General features: G+C 47.4%; 1 protein-coding gene across 1 annotated transcript; it reads right to left on the reverse strand.

Annotated features, from left to right (window-relative positions):
- Window positions 1-1,448: 1,448 nt before the first annotated feature.
- RARS1 (arginyl-tRNA synthetase 1) lies at window positions 1,449-20,168 on the reverse strand (the record flags this gene model as incomplete). The annotated part of the gene is made up of 15 exons (XM_082006116.1): window positions 1,449-1,558; window positions 1,859-2,106; window positions 2,763-2,935; window positions 4,186-4,291; window positions 5,150-5,259; window positions 5,805-5,983; window positions 6,907-7,011; window positions 7,341-7,470; window positions 7,769-7,889; window positions 8,209-8,330; window positions 8,741-8,841; window positions 9,860-9,971; window positions 13,675-13,863; window positions 14,380-14,514; window positions 20,124-20,168. The coding sequence occupies 15 exons, from the start codon at window positions 20,166-20,168 to the stop codon at window positions 1,449-1,451; spliced, it is 1,986 nt and encodes a 661-aa protein (XP_081862242.1).
- Between the last annotated feature and the right edge of the window lie 712 nt (window positions 20,169-20,880).

Here is a 20,880-nt window from a genome sequence, read left to right on the forward strand (position 1 = left end):
GCTAGGGCTGGTTTTGCTTGTGGGCGGTGTTCAGGCAGCCAGCAGGAGCACACGTTTGCCCAGGTGTGTGCTCAGGTAAGTGCCAGACCCATGCACGTGAGGTGCTAGGCGCTGCCTTGCTGTCACAGCCGAGCCCTCCCCACAGCTGTCTATGTATCTATACAGATATATATGCATATGTGCATATATACACAGACATATGCCAGCGAGCACCTAAATCAAATGCAACACCTACTCTCTAATGGTAGCAGAGACTCATTCCTATGCTGCTCTACATCGCACAGCAGAGCTTCCAACAAATCCCAAAGCAAAGGCAGGAGCCATGGCCCACGGCCTTGCAGTTGGCCTTGTGGTTACTGGAGATCGTTATGCACCCAGCAAAGAGGTTTGCCGATGCTGTAGGGATTCAAAACATTGCTGCTGCAGGGAAAGCCATTTCCCTCATGTCGTCCTCTGAGGGAACATAGTTAATTGATCTGCTCCTCCCCTGGGCTTGCTGCTCCTCCAGGTAGAACTGCTGCCTGCCTGCACCAGCATTGCTGGCAGCTAATGGTGCTGCTCCCACAGCACTGCTGTCCTCTAAGAGGCACTCGGGAAGCCACCCCTTTTTGAGGGCTGGTACAGGCCAGCTGCACAGGGCAGCGATGTGGATGTCTGTGTTTGGTGGTATACCCCACAGCCTGCACTCCACTGTCCTAGTAAGTGCGTGCTGTTTCACACCTCCCTGGTGTGTTACGTTCAAGTTCAGTCCTTGCATGTGATGTTCGATCTCTTTTTGCAGGTCCCTGACTTGCCTTGATCAGCTCACTAACACTTTCCACAAGGCAAGCATCCTGAGCACCAGGGCCTCGCACTGCTGGGCGGGGATGAGACTGCTTGGCTCCCTTGAGAGCTCTGTGTTCTGCTGAGGGATGCCAGAGATGACATCAAAAGCTGGGTGACCTGCTCACAGCTGGCAAATAAGGCGAAGAGGATGGCGGGAGTCATCACAGTAAGATTGGCTCTGGGTGACTGTACTGTGGTTGGTGGGTTTCCTGGAGGTGCTCTTCGGTGTTCTGCATTCTCAGTCCTTAAACTCTGCAGACTGAAGCAGAGCAACCCAGAGCAGCCCAGCCAGCAGAGCAGCCCTACAGCCCTGTAGGGTTTGGCTCCTGCACAGAGAATTGCTCTGAGCTGTCCTCACGGCCTCTCTTGTCTGCCCCTGTACCTGTGGCTTCTGAAGCCATGCTCCTGTTCTCTCCCTTTCTTAATTTCCTTCCTCCCTCCCCGCCCCCCGCTCCTTTCTTTCCTTCTTCCCTTACTTCCTCCTTGCCTTTCACTCCTCCCTTCCTTTCTCTCCTAAGGGGGTGCTGCTCCCCTACAGCATCTTCCCTCACCACAACCCCACCCCAACAGACACAGACACCTCCAGTTGTTTAGTCCCTTTATTGTCACCCCACAGGGAACAGCTACATCCTCTGCACAGGCTTAATCCCCAGGATGTCGAATCCTTTGGCCATGACGGTGGCAGTGGCTTCACAGAGCAGCAACCTCCACATGTTCACCTTCACGATCTGGCCTGCAAAACACCAACACAGGAGCTGGAGCAGCTGCTCAGAACGTAATGCCGCCTTCCCCAAAGGAACCCCATCCACCCACAACCTGGCGCCTCCCGCTCTCCCCAAGCCAGGCAGCCTGACCAGCCCTCGTGTTTCCTGGTGCCTGGCTGCTCGCAACGCTCTACTCAGCCCTCCTGCTTCACAGGCAGATGACACAGGCTGTGCCAGCCACCTTCAGTCCTCCCACACGGACAACACGTGTTCTGCAGCAGCAAGCAGCGTGACAACGGCCTTCCCAGCACCCCTAGGCCAACACTCACCACTCTGCCTGTCCTTCTCAACGCAGTAGCAGTTGTCGTAGAACTCGGTGAAGGTGGTGGCCAGCTCATAAAGGTAATCACAGAGCGTGTGCAATAACAAGTCCTCCAGGATCTTCTGCAGGATCTCAGGGAACCTCAGGATGCACTTGCCCAGTTTCCACTCCTTCTCATGGTCAAGGATAAGCACCTCCTCCCTGGCCGCCTTCCGCAGCATCTGCTCATCAATATTGGCCAGGCGAGCAATAGCCCTGAAATGATCCAAAACACAGTCTGCTTTTGAGGGTCTGCTTTTGACCAGCTTGAAGTTGGTCACATGCCTGGCCCATTTGAGGGCTAGCACCGGCCACCCACTGATCTCCTCACTTGCCCAGTCCTGGGTCACCAGGCCAGAAGAGAGCAATCGGCACTGGGAATGCCTGGGGAGGCGCTGCCCTCGGCACGATCCCACAGGGCACTGCAGGGGAATGGGGAGGGATGTGCTCCGGGCACACGCGTTGGCAAGGACAGCTGATGCTGCCAAGCAAACCAGGGCGCAGGTACCAGAAAAACTGCGTGGGGTATGGTGACAGCTGAGGTGAGCAGCTGCCGGAACACAGGCTCACCCCTTTCCGATCACCTAAATCCTCTAATGGAATTACCAGAAACTCTCCCGATTCCCTCCCTGCTAGCTAAAAGTCCATGGATGCGTGTCGCACAGATGAGCCCTGTTTCACATAGCAGAGGACACCATTTCCAATGACAAATCTTGCCTATGGCACATACCAGCGTAGCTGGCTTCTCTTACCAGCTACCCCGACAGCACTGATGCAACTACATCACCCCTTTCCCCACGCCTCCCTTTGCGATAAAGATGCAGAGAGCATTGGAGACCAACTCCAGGTGACTCCCAGCACACTCAACCTACCTGATCCGTGTGAAGGCATACAGCAAATATGCAGCTGTGTTTCCTCGGTCATCCAGCATCTTGTCAAAGGAGAACACGTAATCGTTTAGTCTGTTGTGGGAGAGATCTGCATATTTAATACATCCAAAAGCGACTGACATCTGGGCAGCTTTCAGCTCGTCTGCCGTGAGGACCTGCCACAATTTCAAAACAGGTAACAGTCAAGAAGAAGAATGCTACGTTGGCATCACAAACCGCAACACGCAGCCCTGGCCACTCAGCACGGCTCATGAGGAGCGCCCAGGCTGCTGAGGGGATTTTACCCATGTGGTAAAAGGCTCAGTGAAAGGCTCACACCCACCTTTCGACCCTGAGGCACCAGACAATCCCACATCCACCCCTCACTTCTCTTGCAATCAAATGGCGCTGCAGCCCTGTCTGGGTTAAGGCAGACTCCCTCTACTCCTGAAGGCCCACAGGAGCTCTGTGCCCCATGACGTACTATCTGCCATACACGTTTGATGCTCATACCATGCTCCTGCTTCTTACAAACTGCATATGCGCATAACAAACACGTGGCCCTCCTACCCTTATAGAGCATTTTGGACAGTCCAAACACTCATAAAAGCCCTCTCTGGTGGAACAGTGCCCTCAGCATGGCAAAGCACTTTGTGTCTGACTCATATGAGCCCTTGGGAGATTTTCAAGGTGTTTTTTTTCTGTGCTTCCTCATGTTCCTGTTTAAAAAAGGACCTTTCATTTTCACCCTTTATGCTGCACAGCACCCAAGGAGCTGCACTTCCAAATTCCACGGCCTCACACAGTGCTTGGACAAAGTTTGGTCCTTCTGTTCCATTCCATGTCCCACACTGTCCAGTTCTCTCCAGGCCATCAAGATGCAAAGACAAACAGAAATCTCATTAAGCAAAGGGTTTCCAGCAAACTCAGCCCCAGCCTCCAAGGGAAAGGGTGAAGCCAAAGTCCGCTGCAGATCCCCAACCATCCATCACCAGATGTCACTGCTAGCCCAGCAGGCCAAGGCTGCAACTTTATATTCTGCCACCACCTCCTGCATCTTGGGGGAGTCACAGCTGTTGCCATCGCACCAGGGAGACCTGAAGGTACCTGCAAGGCCAGCTATCCTGCCAGGCCCAGCTCTCCTCTTCCGTCCTCAAAAAGCTCTGCAATTCCAGCCAGAGGCCAGCGTGCTGCCTGCAGCTCACACCTTCTCACTGCTATGTACTCAGGGATGCTCTTCTTTCACCATGACAGCACTTGCCCCAACTGCTATCAAATAATCACATTGATTGTGTACACAACCCACTGCATCTCCATGGTTTGGCAGCGTCCATGTTCTCAGCATCAGATCCAGAATGCAGAAACCAGAAGTCTGTGGACAAATCTGTGAAGCTCTCAGGAAAGATAAGCAATTTATCACAACTACCTTGTCCCGTTCCTTATCTTTCAGCTTGTCCATAGCTCGTTTCAGCCCTTCTTCCAGCAGATCTATAAGACGCACCGTGTCCCCTGAACGAGTTTTGAACTTCTTCCTGAAAACACACAGCCGAAATGACCACCCGTGTTAAGAGGCAAAACACTTCCACCCTCTGCCTAGGGAGCCATGTGTGCCCAGGCAGATCCAGGACATGCATCAGAGTTTCTTGCAGGGATTTCCACTGCTCACACCTTATGGCGTATAGAAAAAGCACATGCCCACAAACTCCTCCCTGCGGAAGAAACTGACATCACACAGACAGCTACAAAACTCAGAGAGTACCCATGGGGTGGCCTGGAAGGGTGACCAGGAGGACTTCAACAGTCAGAACTGTGTCAGTTCCAGACAGCAGGCAGGACACAATGCCAATGCCAGACCCCTGCCCAGCCCAGCAAGTCACCTGTAATTTTGTTACAAGCATACGGCAAAACCACCCAGTCTGCAATGGCACGTGGCCATGAGAGCGTGCTGGTTTAGCCGCACCTTCATAAAGACGCAAGAACAACTGTGGAGCACAAGGGCCTGGCTTGCAGACCAGGACACAGGAGGTTCTTTTCCCAACTCCCATTTCATCTACCATGAAGCAAGTAGAAAATAATGGAAATCAAGGCCTTTACCATTGCCACCTCCCAGTATTCACATCAGCTTCCACTCACTTCCAGGAGCCATTCCCAGTGCCCCTCCCCAAATGCCAGGCAGCAGCAGCCAGGCCCAAGAGGGAACCTAACCACAGCACCAAGGACTGTGTTGATCAAAGGACATGACATCCAGTGAAATGACACAGTTACGAGTAACAGCATGGGATGCAGTGCTGGTTTTTTTTTTTTCGGCATACCACATACATAACTGCCGACAAACAAGAGCATCCTCTTCAAGAGCACATACAGAGGAAAAACTGTATCCAAAGACTTACTTGTCTTCTCCCAGCACCACTCCAAATGCAGCATGGGCCACTCTGGTTACTTTGGGATCATACCAGCCGATCATCTGTCCAGCTGCAAACACTGTTTGTAAATGCACTGACTGCAAGGAACAAATACCAACACCTGGTTCTCAATCTCCTCCTCTACATACAGTTTTCATCCCACTTTTATCTCCTTCACAATGCTGCTTTCACAATGAGACTTAAAATGTTTCTAGTTCCAGAGACAAATTCCACTTTAGAAAGTTCAACCTTTCAAAGAATTTTCCTGGCTTACAGAAGCAGCAACTGGCAAATTCCCATCACTGCTCAGATACCGTGCTGGCAACCTTGCATTTCCCTGAGGTAGGGAGAGACCCAAGCATAAGCGGTACAAATCTCATTCCAGACTCATTTATTGAGATTTAGGCTTCACTCATTTCCAGCAGTAACTGGGTCTCTCCCTCCTCAACTGGTTGTAGGGGCTCTTCATGGAGACTGCCAGCCACCAAACTACATTCATCATTACACCAATAAGGATAAGAGTAAATATACCAACCACACCAAAAACTCTATGGCGTTCTACCTATGTTACTGTTGCATCTGTCATTTAACACCCTTTCCGATGATCTGTACCAGCAGCGACAGCAGAGGTTGGCATACTCACCTGGCCGCTATCGACAACATAAATAAGGATATCGGCCTTCTCTTCGCACACCCTGTGTTTAAGAGCAGCTAAGTCAGATGTGTCATATGTGTAACCTCCGTCCGATTTCATGATCGTCAACGGGACAGGGAAACCTGGGACAAATACAATCTTCCGGCCATCATCAACCTGGACAAATCCTAGAAAAGCAATGGAAAACATTTTGTGTTGGGAGGTTTGTGGGCCAGAACAGGCAGAAACACTTCCCTTCCCAGATGCTACCAGGAAAAAAAGGCTGTGCACTCACATTTTCAAATAATTAAATATATGGAAAAAAACTAAATAAGAACTCCCTCCCCAACCAAGTGACATTCTGGATTGCACTTCCAGAACTCAAGATTATGCATAAGGAAGTGGATCTGTGCAGATCTGGATTTACCAGAAGAGACCTAATTGGATTTAGAAACTCGTGTCTCTCGCATCCAGATCCACCTTTAGAGCCATAAAAGCAGCATCACAAAGTACGGCATTAAAGGCAACAGGAGCTCTACGGAGATGCAGTGAGGACTTAGCACAAAGTCATTCAGAGATAAGACCAGTCAGAACGCTTCAGATGGTGAGACTCAAGAACTGCCAAATCCAGACAGGAACACATAAAACCAGAGACTTTTTATGCTCCCTTTGGCTTTCTGCCAAAGTCAACATGATCCAGAAATGTCACTGTCTTCACAGAGATTTCTCAGACAAAGTTCCCATACAGTCACAACACTAAGGGCAGGAAGTCTGTCATATATCGCTCCTCAACTATTTACTAAGGATACAACAGATACCAGTAGTACCTCATGCTATTGCCTACAAATATCACAGACAAATTGCTTTTGGAGTCAGCAAGAAAGATTCAAGCCTTCTGGAATGAAACATGTAAGAATCAGTTCTGCTAATGCTTCTCTGTGTGGAAAAGCCACAAAGAATCCACTCAGGAAAGGTGGCTGAGAAAAAGAGCAAGGGTGGGGAACACGCAACTTCAAAAACATCAGTCCTAAGACTCGCTGAATAGGAACGAGGTTACCTTGCTCATCCTGACAGCTCTGGAATTTCTGCCTCCCGTGACCAAAAGCCTCACCTTTATCTTCAAATTCTTTCACAATGTCTTTCATCATCTCATGGTAGAACGACTCCCCTCTCTCTATGAGTGTGATGTCCAAGCAGTTGTAGATTTTCTGGAACTCTTTAGGAGGGAAACAGAACAAAATATTTCCATTAAATGCACACAGTGGAAATTAGTGGCATATGCTTACCAGTGGGCACAGCAAGACCCTAAAGGCATTTTCCATCTCCTGGTCAAGCCATCAGACTAGGAGTCAGGAGGCAAAAGATTTAGCTGAAAGCCTCCACAGCCAGCAACTACTTTGGTTGTATTGGCTTTCTTCTTTAAGGTTTTCATAGCCGTGTGGCAGTGATTTTCAAAATAAAACTAGAGGATGGACTCAGACATAAAGGTGAGGAAAGCCGCACTGTTCTGCTGCTGAGACATGTTTCCAAATCCGGCAAAGTCACCTTTCCGCGACACGTCACAGATCAGTTCCCATGCTTTAATGAAGTCTGGGTTTTTGCTCTGCAGCAGCACCACACATTGGTAGGCACGTTTCTTAAATTCCTCCTCTGTGTCAAATCTCCTCTTCGATTCCTACAGTAAAACACACCACATGAAAAAGCACCACTTTCTCCCCTGGCACAAGCTAATATTCGTAACAGGCTCTCCAAGCATACACGTCTCAAAAGACAGAGGTGCAGCATGCTCACAAAGTCCTTTAATCATGCTCCATACAGACAACGCAATACCAGATACTGCAATTCATTACCCAGTGGCAAGTTATTGCAATAATCTATTAACAGTGATTCAACTCTTTTGTTTCTGTTTGTAAAGCTCCTCAATCTGCTTTTCAGATGTTGACATAAATATCACATTTATTTGCTACAAATACCTTGTAAAAAGCTTGGAGATCCCCAATGGGAGGAGAAACAGTTAAGTAATCTGGAAATTTGTCTTGGAGGTGAGCAATGAGCATTCCAAACTGCGTGCCCCAATCTCCTAAATGGTTTAACCTTGAAGCAATCAAAGAGCACAATAATAATGATTTCTCAAATACACGCTTTAAAGTGCAAGCATTTTAAAAATACATATTCTAAAAGAAGAAACACACATAATGTCAGAAACCAAAAACAGGCAAGCCCTCCCAATTTCACTGCAACGAAGCTGCTGCCCATCTTGATTCCTAACCCTGCTACACTTGCTCAGCTTAGTATTTTCCTACATGTAAAGGATTATTTGTTATGTGCTTATAAACAAAGACCAAAAGCATAGAGACAGGTATAGCATAAATTTAGCCAAACAAGCCCATCACACCCAAAAATCAACTCTCACCTCAAAACATCATAACCTGCAAATTCGAAGAGTCGGCACATACTTTCTCCAATGATAGTAGACCGCAGGTGGCCAACATGCATTTCCTTTGCAATGTTAGGGGATGAAAAATCCACCACCACCTTAGACACAGCACCAAAGGGAAAAATGAATAAAAGGCAGCAGTCATTACCACACCACAGGTGTTTAATCTGCATTTTGTTGCGGGGGTCAGGGGACATCAGAGCAGGCTTCCAGCCTGAGGCTCAGCTGCACCGCCCAGCAGAGGGTCGGGGATCACTCCCAGACTGACTTTGGCACAACACGCCGTCCCCAGGGAGCCCTGTCCCTCGCCTACCAGAGACCACACCGGGTACACAACCTACCCCACAGCTCCCAGTCCTTAAGTCACATCCCATTTACTCTGCTGTAACAACCAGCTGACAGGGACATCTGCTCAACAAATCACTTCAGGATGGAATTTCAAAGCTACCTGCAGTCCAGCACATTTCATCTATATAGGAGCAGGATGCCTATGCGCTTACTGCCGTACCTTTTTCCTTTTGCCAACAGCTGGTGGTTGAACGCCATTCATCAACAAACCGCTCAGCTGCTTTGACACAAAATCCTTTCTCAAGTGGACATTGATAAAACCTTTAGAACAGAAAACCAGCAATGAGTACTGTGGCTGCAGAAGTGCCTCAAACCACTTTTTCTTTCCTTTCCCCTTGGATTTCTGTTTCCTTGCACCAAGGACAAGACCATATGAAGTTAGCTTGACAAAAAAAAAAAAAACATTTTCAGCAGCAGGACAACAAAGCTGCCACTAGAAAGCAATTTCTGTTCCCAGATTACAAGAGTCTGTTTCACACCGCTGTAGCCTTTACTGTGTGCGTTAGATGCTGCAAGCTAGTCCACTAACATAACTTCTTTTTGCACACTGTCACTCAAAGGTGAATTTATAAAAACTTTTTTTAAATGAGAAAATAAATAATCTTGCAAGGGTTTGCAGAATGCAAAAACAAATCCTGCTTTGTCTCCTTTTTTTAATATCCTAAAACATATAGTTTCACCTGGGATAACCCATGCTTGTGGGACAACACTGTTTTACTTCTCCTGCTTCACAGAGCTAATGAACAAGCTTCTGCCTGAGTACTTGAAGGGCTGTGCCATGTGATTTTTGTGTTTATGATGAAGCCGTAAGGAGTATGAGCCCTTTTATTTCTCCCTGGGTCACAGGGACAAAACAGATGCAGCAATTAATAACCTCCATGCTACTCCAGCATCTCAGTGCTGTGAGGACAAGGCCTCCTCACCGTGCAAGCAACTGCTAGAAGGGCGTATCGATTTCTGCTCTGATTTCATGACTGTGGCCCGACACCCATCACCAATATTTGAAAGGGAAAAGCTGGTCCCTTAAGAATCAGTGGAAAAGTTGCTGAAGGGCTCAGGATTACACTTGCCAATTCTAATACAGAGGAAGATTTTCTGCTGCTGCACAAGTCTGAGGGCTATAATGCTCACCGAGATAGAAGCAGCTAATTCACCCTGTAACTGCAGTTTTAAATCACAAAATAGTTGAACTCAACTCAGCTTCCCTGATCACCACCCAGTATAAAATCGCCCTATCGGCTTTAAAACATACAAAGTGTGTAACATGAAACTATCTTACCAGGACCGGCAATTTCAACCTTCTCAATGCATTCGTTGGCAGGAATATTTTTTGATATTTTCTCAGCGATTTCTCTTGGGCTAACTTTCTGTTCCTTGGTTTTGAGCAGTATCTGAAACAAAACAAGAAGATCAAGTAAAATTCAATCCTCCAAAACATTCTACAGAGTGAAACAGAAAGCATTGAAAGATCCTCATGATCCTTTAGCTTCATAATGCAGAGACACAGACAAAGAAAAATATCTCTAGCAAATTTTACAGGTTAGATGAGCTCTCTCTAAGAAGTCTAACTAGACCCAGCACATTCACTCCCTTCTGCTAAGGCAATCAGAGGGTAGTCCCTACTTCAGAAGAAAATCTTCCAGGCTATTTTTCAGAACCTGTTAAGTGGTTTGGCAAATCTGTATTTCCCTAAGCTAGTAAAAAGGGACAAACTGTTTAAAATCAACATAGCTGGCACAGTCCTTCACATTGCTTCAAAATCCTGTTCATCAGCCTCACGGGTACCCTCAGCTCTGGCAGCATTCATATTTGAAGTTTTGAACTGTGCCTACAGTAGATGCCGAGTGTGGTTTCAGAGGAAGTCTGCTCATTTACGATTAGAAGCAACCAAAGCAAACTCCCTTCAGTCCTAACTTAGACTCAAACTTATCAAATAAGTAAGTGAATAAATAAACAAAATCCAACAAACCAAGCAACCAAAGATAATCCTAACACTGCTCAATTTTCTTCAAAGAGCATCAGAAAAACTGCTGGTAAAGAAGCTCTCCTTTTTCTTCCAGACATAAAATGGCCCACTGTGAGGAGCTCAGATAACACAATGCAAGTTCACATACAATGACAGCATCAGAACGGTTTGGGTTTCAAGGGACCTTCAAAGATCGTCTAGTCCAACTCCACAACTTCTCTGTCCATTCTCAAAGTATCTTCTCACATAGCTTTTTGCAAATCTTACAAAAGCACCCTTCAGAAGTGTCCTCTGAGCTAGACCAACTTGTCCCTTGCAAAACACCATATTCACACTGTATAAAATCACCACAACTATTTGTTTCTGAGCACATGATTTTCCACTCTTACTGTAATGTGTTTGAAAATAATCTATCACCTCACTCCCATCACGGCCACAAAGAGCACATACCTCTCTGCCAACTCAGAATTTACAGTCACTGCTGCTTGTATTTGCTAACTTGCAGTCTGCTGCAAAATGTGACTTCTGCTTAAGTTTCAGCTTCCGTTTTAACCTGTCATACAGTTGATCATAACAGAATCCTTACAAGACGGTAAAGGCTTAGGATGGGCAAGAAAAGAAAACCTCTGTTGCCTTTAATGCTATTCGAAGTGCAAACTACAGAAATAATAAATGCAAAACTACACTATGGGCATGTTATACCAGATTTCAGGCGTGTTACCTGAATCATTCCAGAAACAGTCACCATACTCCTATTACTCTAAGGAGCAAGCAGAGCTCCTGGCTGAAATCCCAAGCATTAATACGCTAACGAGCTCCCAGGAAAACAATATGCATTTGTGAGGGCTGTTTCCACATCAGCGCACTGCAGGGAGATGTTGCTGCCTGGCACGTACTAATGCTGCCCCTGAGTCAGGGCGCTTCCTGCTCCTCTGGCAGTGGGGGTGACCAGTGTTCCAGCTCTGCGCAGGGGACACCGCGGGGAGCAAGGCACCAGTCAAGTCCCTAAAACTTAGGCCGACAGAAAGTACGTAACCTGCTACTCTCAGAGGGAAATGACTGCGCTGCATCCCCTGGCTCTGCTGCACTCATACGCTCTCAGTGTGCTGCACGCCAGAGTGTTGCCAAGCTCAGGTCCAGCTTATACGGCGTGCCTTTCCAGGGAACAAACTCTATAGCCAAGACCAGTCCTAGGAACGCTTATTCACCAGTACAGCTGACAATCTGGAACTTGAAACCCTGGCTTGAAGGGGACACTGAGTAATGCGAACAACATTGACACGGAGAAGCCAGGACTGCTCAAGAATCCCAACTGCGACTTAATTGGGGTAAAGCAGCGGTCAAAAAATGGCAGAACTCTGAATGCCTGTGTCAGTGCAGTCACCCAGGGTGCTCCTCTGGCTGGAGCCCAGTCACAATATGTTAACGAGACCACGGGAAGATGACACGTATTTGTGAGGGCTGTTTCCGCCTTGGCACTTCAGACCAAGTGCCTGCTGGCTGGCACGTATCAACGCTGCCTGGGAGTCAAACTCACTGTGGCCGGACAACAGACATAGGGGCTGCAGCTGACAACCTGGGAGAGCAGAATTCCATGTGTGTCAGTGCAACTTCGATGTTAGGATTAATAGTCTAATAGATTTATAAAGGAGAATTGACAACAGAACACTTAAAAAAAAGTTGCTTGTGTTGAGATTGCAAAATAAAAGATCTGTAATCACAAAGAGTCTACCTATTCGCTCAAAGGCATCAATACACTGAAAGTCTGGGCACTTTCACACCTAATCTAGAATGCACCATCTTCTTTCTCCCCCACCTCCTAGTTTTACTTCAGCACAGTCCCAGCCCACTGAGCATCTCCTGAAGTGTCTCTTACTCTGTTAGGGTCCTCTCTGGCCAAGTATCTTCCAGAAAGCAGCAGTGCCATAATTTTCAAAGTAATTGTTGTACTAGCTAGGTTAAAAAACCGCACTCCTTCCTTTGCACACACTTAACAAGTGTTCTGTAAAGTGGAACCATTCTTACAGTTGCCTGAAAACCTCCAGGATTAGAACACCATAACAACCCCCCCCCATTTCCTGCCTTTTGCTCATTTAAAAGAAAATACAGATGCCACCAACCATAGATGTGGGGATGCCCACACAGCCTCCCCTCTGCAAATGCCTGGATAACAACAGCCAGCAAGATAGGAACAAGAGCACAAAAAGCGTGCGGAATAGCGTGCTCAAATCCGTCTGAAAGAGCGTTTGTCACAAAACTGAAAATGCTTAAATACAACAACGATCGGCCAAATTCAGCTGTAACCAGGGAATTAACAAGAGACTTTTGAAATAAAGGAGTCAGCTAGAGAAGCATGAAGGATGGTGCCTGAGCAGTAGCCTATGCCTGGCTGGACACTGTGAGATGCTTCACGTGCACCACAGCCTCTGCTCAGGCACGACAACGACCCGTGCCATCAGGTGCACCGGAGCTTGCAGAGGGCACTTCAGGATGCAGCATGCAGGGACCCCCGCCCCACCTGGGCGTGCAGGGGAGCGTCTGGGCCCCTTCTCACTGCCATGTGCGTTAGCGGGCAGTAGGAAGCTGCAGTACCCACACCAACAGGAGATGTGTGCAACGAGGGGAACCTGTGCTCCCAGAGACAGAGAGCGTGTTTGTAACCCACCCGGCCTGTGAGAAGGGGGGATGTGTGCACATAACTCTGCAAATGTGTATGGGGAGATTTGTAGGCATTTATCGACATTTTGTAAGTGTCCAGAATTGTGATTTGTTATTTCGCTGATATTAGTTCCAAACATATAGCTCACTAATTGGTAGTTAATTGCACATCATTAGTAAATCAATGCAGCACTTAAATCCTGATTTGATTTAGATCTCATGAACCGAGAGTGACACACATGTCACTCTCTCATACCAGTCATCTAAACAGAGGCTTAAAGGTCTACTCTGTCAAGGCTAATGCTTCCCCTAAAACACTGTTAGACACTCACTGAATTCTGAGCCCAGAGGCCTGCAACAAGCCTGACACAGGTCCAATATTGCAACTCTCACTGTGCTGTCTTATCACTTAGCTTCCAACAGACAACATCCCCATTTTTTTTCCTCTTTGTAAGATCGTTCAGATTTACCTGCGTTATGCCCATGGCGCTGTTACACTGGTAATCCCCAAATTTGGGCTGCTGACTTGGCGTCACCACTAGTGGAGGGTTTTCTAAATCTGGGTAGGCAGCTTGAATAGCAGCTCCAAAGATCTCCTGAAGACAGCTATTTATGTTAATCATGCTTTTCGCTGTTTTACTTCTTTCCTCTTGGAGACTCTGAAAAAACAAAATCCAGAAGGCTACTCACAGCATCTGAGGAGCCGTTCCATCCCACTTTTTTCCTTGGCTGCCAGGCAAAGCATGGCTGACAGATTTGGCTGACACCTCTAGGCACAGGATCAACATATACAACATAAAAACCACGCGATTCAAGAGCTGCTTCTCCTTTTGAACCCCCCAGCACAAACACTCCCCCTGAATGCAGGGCTGCATTACTTCTCACACCTTTGTCAGTGATCCTGACAGAGGTAGAGACCTCAGTTAGGCTGCCCGTTATATGACTAGCCAAGACTTTATGGGGTGGGCTTATTAACCTACTGAAATTTTCCATAAAGTCGGCTTATGTTTAAGGAATCAAGAAATATCTGATTTGCCACCAACAGTTAAGGTGTCTGAATGCAGAGTGACCACGCTGTCACACACCACTAGCTGTAACAAACTGACATCATTTATTTAACTTGTTTTAATGAGAACAAAAACACATGCTACAGAATTAATTCTTTATTCCCTTACCTTTCGAAGGAAATTTAACCGATACTTAAGTTTTGCGTTTTCGTCTCGCAATCCTTCCAAACTCGGGGAGACTCCCAAGCATCCAAAGTTCTTCAGATGCTCAATTTCTGCAGTTAGCAACTTGATCTCGTTTTCCTGAAAAGTAAATTAAATTGTCACACAGAAAGTGAGGAGCTGCAAGATCTCAGGCAAGATTCTAGTTTTGCCTCATAAAGGTAACAGCAGTGACATGGAAGTTGAGTAATTCTAAACAATTAATGTTTAAAGGCAGCTTCTATTTGTGTCATTAACGGGGATTCTGAAATATTCTTAAAAATAGTCAGCGAGATAATAATCTCACTAATATCAAGACAGAAGTGCAAGAAAGATAACAGGTCATGCTAATAAAACATATTCCCAAAATAAACACTTTCTCCAGCTTTTTTAATCTAATAAAGATGTCAAATGATTTGACTCAAAATTCCCTAAAGCCTCCTTCAGCCAGTGTCACCATCTCATAGGCCACAGTTTCTCTTCCAGAGGATGAAACCACAATGGCTCACACAACCCCAGCAAGCTCAAATGGCAGCTGGAGACAGAAATGCCAAGAAGTACAGGGTGCTGCTTCATAGGGAATTCATAGGGCTGCTGCTGCAGCATGCACTTGCTTCCACCTCACCACACCACCTTTCCTTCCCTACCCCCAGCATGGATTCTCCCTTAAAACTGACATAAGGCATTCAGGAGCAATCAGGAATTTAAGATGGACCTCTACACTCCAAATAAACAAACCTCCCCATGCCCCTCCAGACTTCACAGCCTGGGACACAGGCAAATGCTTACAACAGGCAGTCTGGAAGCTGGAAGGAGCAGTGATTTTCCTCACTCCAACCTCTAAAGAAGCCAAATATGCGAAACTTCATCTCTGTTGTCCATCTCTTGTCCTCGCCCACAAAAGGCTTTGTGCCCATCAGCCACTAAGCTGGCTCACAAATAGAAGTCTGGAGGCTATTGCAAATTTAAGCGACTCAGTGATGCTGTGCAGGAAGAGGCAGCTGGACAGGGCAGCAAGCACTCGCCAGCCCCTCATCTGACTCATTCAGGCTCTCCTCTATGAGAAGTCCCACAGCAGGAAGCAGCTCAGGCTATTACTGTAGTCAAATAGGCCACCAAGCCATATCAAAAAGGGCTCATTTCCTTTGTTGCTCAGGAAACAATCAGAGTATTTAATTAAGGAAAGAAATCGGGCCATCAAATCTTCTGGTCTTATATGTCCTCTTGAAAAACAGCTCCCACAAATGCCACTATAACTAACTGCAGATGCTCAAAAAAACATAAGTTAGGTCAAACCAATATTTTTTAGATTTGCCAATTTGTGGACCAAGCTGAAACTGAGTACTTTTGACGTCATTCTTCCTTTGTGCTTCAGCTTCCCAGCACACTTTTACAGCCTCTAGGTTTCCTCTGCTAGAGGAGAAGAGGATGCTTCCTGCAGGTTCAGATGTGAAGAAACAGGACTTTGAGGAAAAAAAACCCCACCTTTATTAAAATCTCTAGCTTGGCACTTAGCCAACTTAAATAACTGCATCTCAAAAATAACCCACTTCAAATAGTCCATCTTTTTTTGCAGCCTATTACTTCTTTTTTTTAACCCAAGGCAGACCCACCCAAAAATCAGACTGTTTTTCTGTCACATATATATGCACATACCTTCCCCCGAACAACCAACAGAAAATATTTTTTTTTATTTTTTACTTTTCTTACAGGTCTAACCTGGTAGCATTTCATATAACTTACAGACCCATTTGAAAAATTTTCAGACTGAACTTCCAAGTTTAAAATAGCACAAGAGAGACTTCATTGCATTACTTTACAGCTCTTTCACTGTAAGGTTAAGCAAGCATTATTGCTACAAACTGACTTAAAGGAACACGGGAGCCGTGACATGCATAACTCATGCCCCCAACCCTAGAATGTGCTTTAAGGAAAGCACAAAGATATGTTCTACTCTTAGTATCACTTTATCTGTGAATTCTGTGTCCACCTGGTATTACCTTGTCTCTAGCAAAGTCACCGGCTTCAGGACAGGTTAGCAAGTCAGACCCTTAGTGTTGCATTGAGGACAAACATTGTCCAGGTCCAGAAATTTACATTCTGCTTTTGAAATTAAAATCACTACATATCCAAGTCAATAACCAGCTCACACTTACTGCTCCTGCATTAAAAGTTTCCTCCAAAGCTATAGCCACTGAGATATTTCAATACTACTGAAGGTCCAAGAGATCTGAGCTTTTCAGAACAGAAATTCAGTTTGGGTTTTCCTCCATAATCACAGATGCCTCTGGCCACCCAAGTTAAGACTTGCAGGAAGTGGTATTTCCTTCCATATTGTCAGACTACAAGAGAGGATCAGGAAAGAGGTTTAATCCATGTGCACGGCCAGAACCCAGAACAAGGGTTCTTGGGAATAACCAACTCCTGGGGCAGACATCTGACCCAGATAGCTTTTCCCACACCAACAGAGGGTGACAACTAGTATCCTAATGGCTTGCATTTGCCCAGGAGGTAAAAAACTCTAGAACAGTGCCACAGTTCAGTAAGTCTCATCTACTTCTTTCCCATGACTGCACCAAAATAGTAAATTCACAGCACAGACATGTGAGACAGGAGGCATTCAGGCTGTCCCCGTTTTAGATTTGACCAAGCCCAATGTGCCAGTACAGGCACATTTTGATATCATCTTTGGTGTTTCTCTTCTGCAGGAAGTTTCAGTAGCAGTCTTTATGTTACTTGAGTGTGAACTGAAAGCACAAGGTTTCACCACAGTGGTCTAGCTGCCTATCCCAATATTGCTGCTGTCATTTAAGTCTGCCTTTTTGCACTCATCAACAGCTAATCCAGATGATGAAAGGACCTCTTCATTCAGAACCACCCAGCAGAAAAGCCTGAACCCAGCACCAAGTTCCAGAATCAGTGGGGTTAAGATCACAACAGCTGGGCTGGGCTGGGCCAGCCACACAGCTCAGTACAGCTAACAGCTCCAAAGCTGGCAACAAGGGTACCCTGGTTGATGGGCCAGTCAGGAGGGGAATGCCACTCCTGAGTCTCCTCTCTCTGGTGGTCTGCAATAGGACACGAGGAAAGGAAATGAAGCTGTGTCAGGGCAAGCTCAGACTGGACATTAGGAAAAGGTTCTTCACTGGGAGGCTGGTTGGTCACTGGAACAGGCTCCCCAGGGGAAGTGGTCACATCACCAAGCCTGTCAGAGTTCAAGAAGCATCTGGACGACGCTCTTAATCATATGGTTTTAGGTAATCCTGCAAGGAGCAGGGAGTTGGACTTGATGATCCTATGCATCCTTTCCAACTCGAGCTATTCCATGATTCTACGACCCCCACACCCATAACCATGTTGCTGAGTTCGTCTGGAAAAAGGTCTTTAGAGGTTCGCATGTTATAAATGCCCCCTGTCACAGCAACCTGCAATAAACCTAATTCTCTAACAAATCACCTGTGAATGCTAGATGTTATTAAAGAGATATTATAAATTCTACATTCTCTCTGAAAAACAAATGACTACGTTAAACTACAGATACCCCTTGTAACTCCTCTCTCACAGTACCATCCAAGTGAGGAAGGGAGACAACACCAGTATACCTCTGATCTACAAAATGTGTAACTGAGAAAAGTAAGGAAAAAGCTGCTGCTTGGGACATAAAGTGTCACCCCCTGGATTATTCTACCTGCACAGCCCTGGACATATCACAACTTGTCAGTAAAGGGTCATACCTGATGACCACCTCATGAGAAGCTGCGGGAATTACATGAGGCCATGCTGACATCTCCAAGGGCTCTTTGGTCAGCTGAGTACTAGAAATCTTCCCCTCACCTGTAAATACAAAAAAACTATAGCTTTTTCAATAGGACCAAAATTATGCTTACATTTTCCCTTAGCACATAAGAGTATCTTCCCCACTGAATTAGCATGAAATTTGCATAGGCTTCTGTCTCTGGGCTTTAATGTGATAATGTTTTTCTCCATCACATTTAAAAAAAAAAAACAAAAAAAAAAAAGAGAAAATGCCCTGAGAAAGCATGGCAAAGGGGTCACAGCACCTCTCCTCCTTCACGGCTCCTGCACCGTTTTATCCCTGCTGCTACTCTGCCAAGTCTTTGCTGAATTCCCTCAGTGCAGTAACTCAGCACACACTCTCTGCTCTTTGTTGGGTTATTTTACCAAAAAGCTAATGACTCCTGATGACCTGCTCATAACAGGCTCCAGGCTGTGCTGGAGCTGGCACCAGGGAGCACATGGCTGGGAGCAAGGTAACAGGTAGATTCAGGCTCAGTAATTCCACATGGCCTCCTTCAGCCTCCTGGAGTTAAAGAGCTGAACACTGTCCCTCTTGCTTTGCTTCAGAGTGACTGGAACTTGTTTATAGACTAAAGACCAGACAGCAGTGACAGCAAACCACCTTGACAGAATACCCGAGATGTCCTTCCTCTTCTAGCAGCTACAAAGGAGAAACGCAAAAACAAAGGCAAAAAGGAGCTGCAGAGATTCAACAGCCAGATTTATTATCTCAGTGTTTTATGGCAGTGCTTATCACATATTTGATTTGTGAGTAGAAAACATACTGAAAATTTGCTTAAGAACACGCTTGTAATAGGAAAAAAAGCCCACAAGCCAAATGTCCAGAATCTCTCAGTTATATGCTATTAGGGCAATACAAGAGAAGTTAACCTGTAGCACAGATTCAAAGTTTCCCTGAAGCTGCCTCTGTACTCTACTGTCAGCATCAGTCATTGGCTAGGATAGACCTGGCAATCCAACTTATTTCTTTAAATTATGATTGTAGTCACTGAAAAGGGATAGGATTGTTACCTTTTTTTTGTCCTACACAAACACCTTACGGTTGCAATAATCCTGTGCAAGAAAGCCAGGACTGCCGTTAGAATACCTGCCCTGCAACAGGTTCTCTGAAAACACTTCCCTGGCTGCTCTGGGCTCCCAGGGCCCACTGGACCCGGTGCTGCCCCTCCCGAGGGCAGGACACCCCTGGGGCTGAGGGCCCACCACCTCGCCTGGCAGCCGGGCGATCTCTGCATAGCTACCACAGCAAGCAGCCAGCTAATGTAACCGCACAAAGAGCTAGTGCGGTAACACACGACGCTGTGTTTGACTGCTCCCTGTTGCTTTGTTTTTTGGACGTTCTTTGTAGAACTTCACCTTGAACGCTCACACCCTCGCTGAAAAGTGCTGTGAGCTGAGCCGCACACCCTGCCCTCATGACACAGGGTCTCAAAAACGAGAAAGTGCTTTTGCTCTCCTTTTTGCCTCAAGATAAGTGAAAGCAGCTGAGCAAGGTGCTTCAGACCCTGCCTGCCGCCTGCCTTTCCGCCCAAGGCCAGCCCTCCACCTCCCCTGCACCCACCGAGCGCACGGCGAGCCCTCGGCCCAGAGGCTCGCCTCGGGCTCCAGACACAGGCTGAGCTTTCTCCGCGGCAGTACCCTGGGGAGCGTGCCCGGCGGGCTCGCCCACCACCTGCAGCCCCAAAAGGCCGCGGGAACCTCAACGCCTTCCCCGCCGGAGGCCTGAGGGACGCGCCACCAGGCCCCGCTCAGCCCCCGGCCAAGGCGGGCGGGGAGGTCTGCACGGAGCCAGTCCCGCCGGGGAGCCGGCGGGGCAGGGGCCGGCGCCGGGGTGTCCCCGGCCATGCCACGCCGCGCTCCGCCGCCCCGGCCCGGCCCTTCCCCGCCCGCACCTGCCGTGCCAGCCGAGCTGCCGACTGCGCCACGCGCGCCTCCATCCTCGAGCGGCCGGAAGCAGAAGTGACACCAACGGAAGCGGAAAGCGGGGGGAAGACAGAGACGCCAGCGCAGCGGCAGCGCCCCCGGGCGGCGGGGAGGGCGGAGGGCGGTCTGACGGCCCGGCAGGGCGGGGTGGGGCGCCGGCGCGGGCTGCGGGCAGAGCGGGAGGCCGCCCGCCAGCTCGGGCTTCCCTCGCTGTTAAGCGGTGGGGTGGGGTCCTGGGCCTGTGCTCCCCGTTGTTGCTTTTTAAAATCCAAGCGCGTCCTGCCTTTTGCGGAAGGGAAAGGCTCTCGCAGAGAGGAGACGCTGGGCGTGGGATTAGTAATGCGTCACCTAGCTCTTACCTAAGTATGTGCAAAAATCAGATTTTTCTGTAACAAACCAGGGAGCAGGTGAGTTACTAAAGGTGCTAGAGCTGTAAAATCTGTATTTAGAAGAAAAGGGAAAAGCCCAGGTGCCCCCAAGTTACTCCAGCGGGCATGATCCACCACCTACCTCACAAAAACGCCTGGGCTGAAGGGCTGAGCAAGATACAGTAAAAGCTATATAGTTCCAGCTAGTGACAGAAAAAAACCCAACATTCCAGGGCCAGTTGATGAGAAGATTCACACATGACAAAAAGCAAGAAGGCAGGTTTGTCCAGAAAGGTCACTTTATTGGAAAAACCTAAAATGGACTTAAAACCTGCAGCCCTCCTCCCACAGCAGTGGT

Source organism: Phaethon aethereus, assembly GCF_964289735.1.
Source record: "Phaethon aethereus genome assembly, chromosome: 14".
In the NCBI taxonomy this organism is placed as follows: Eukaryota; Metazoa; Chordata; class Aves; order Phaethontiformes; family Phaethontidae; genus Phaethon; species Phaethon aethereus.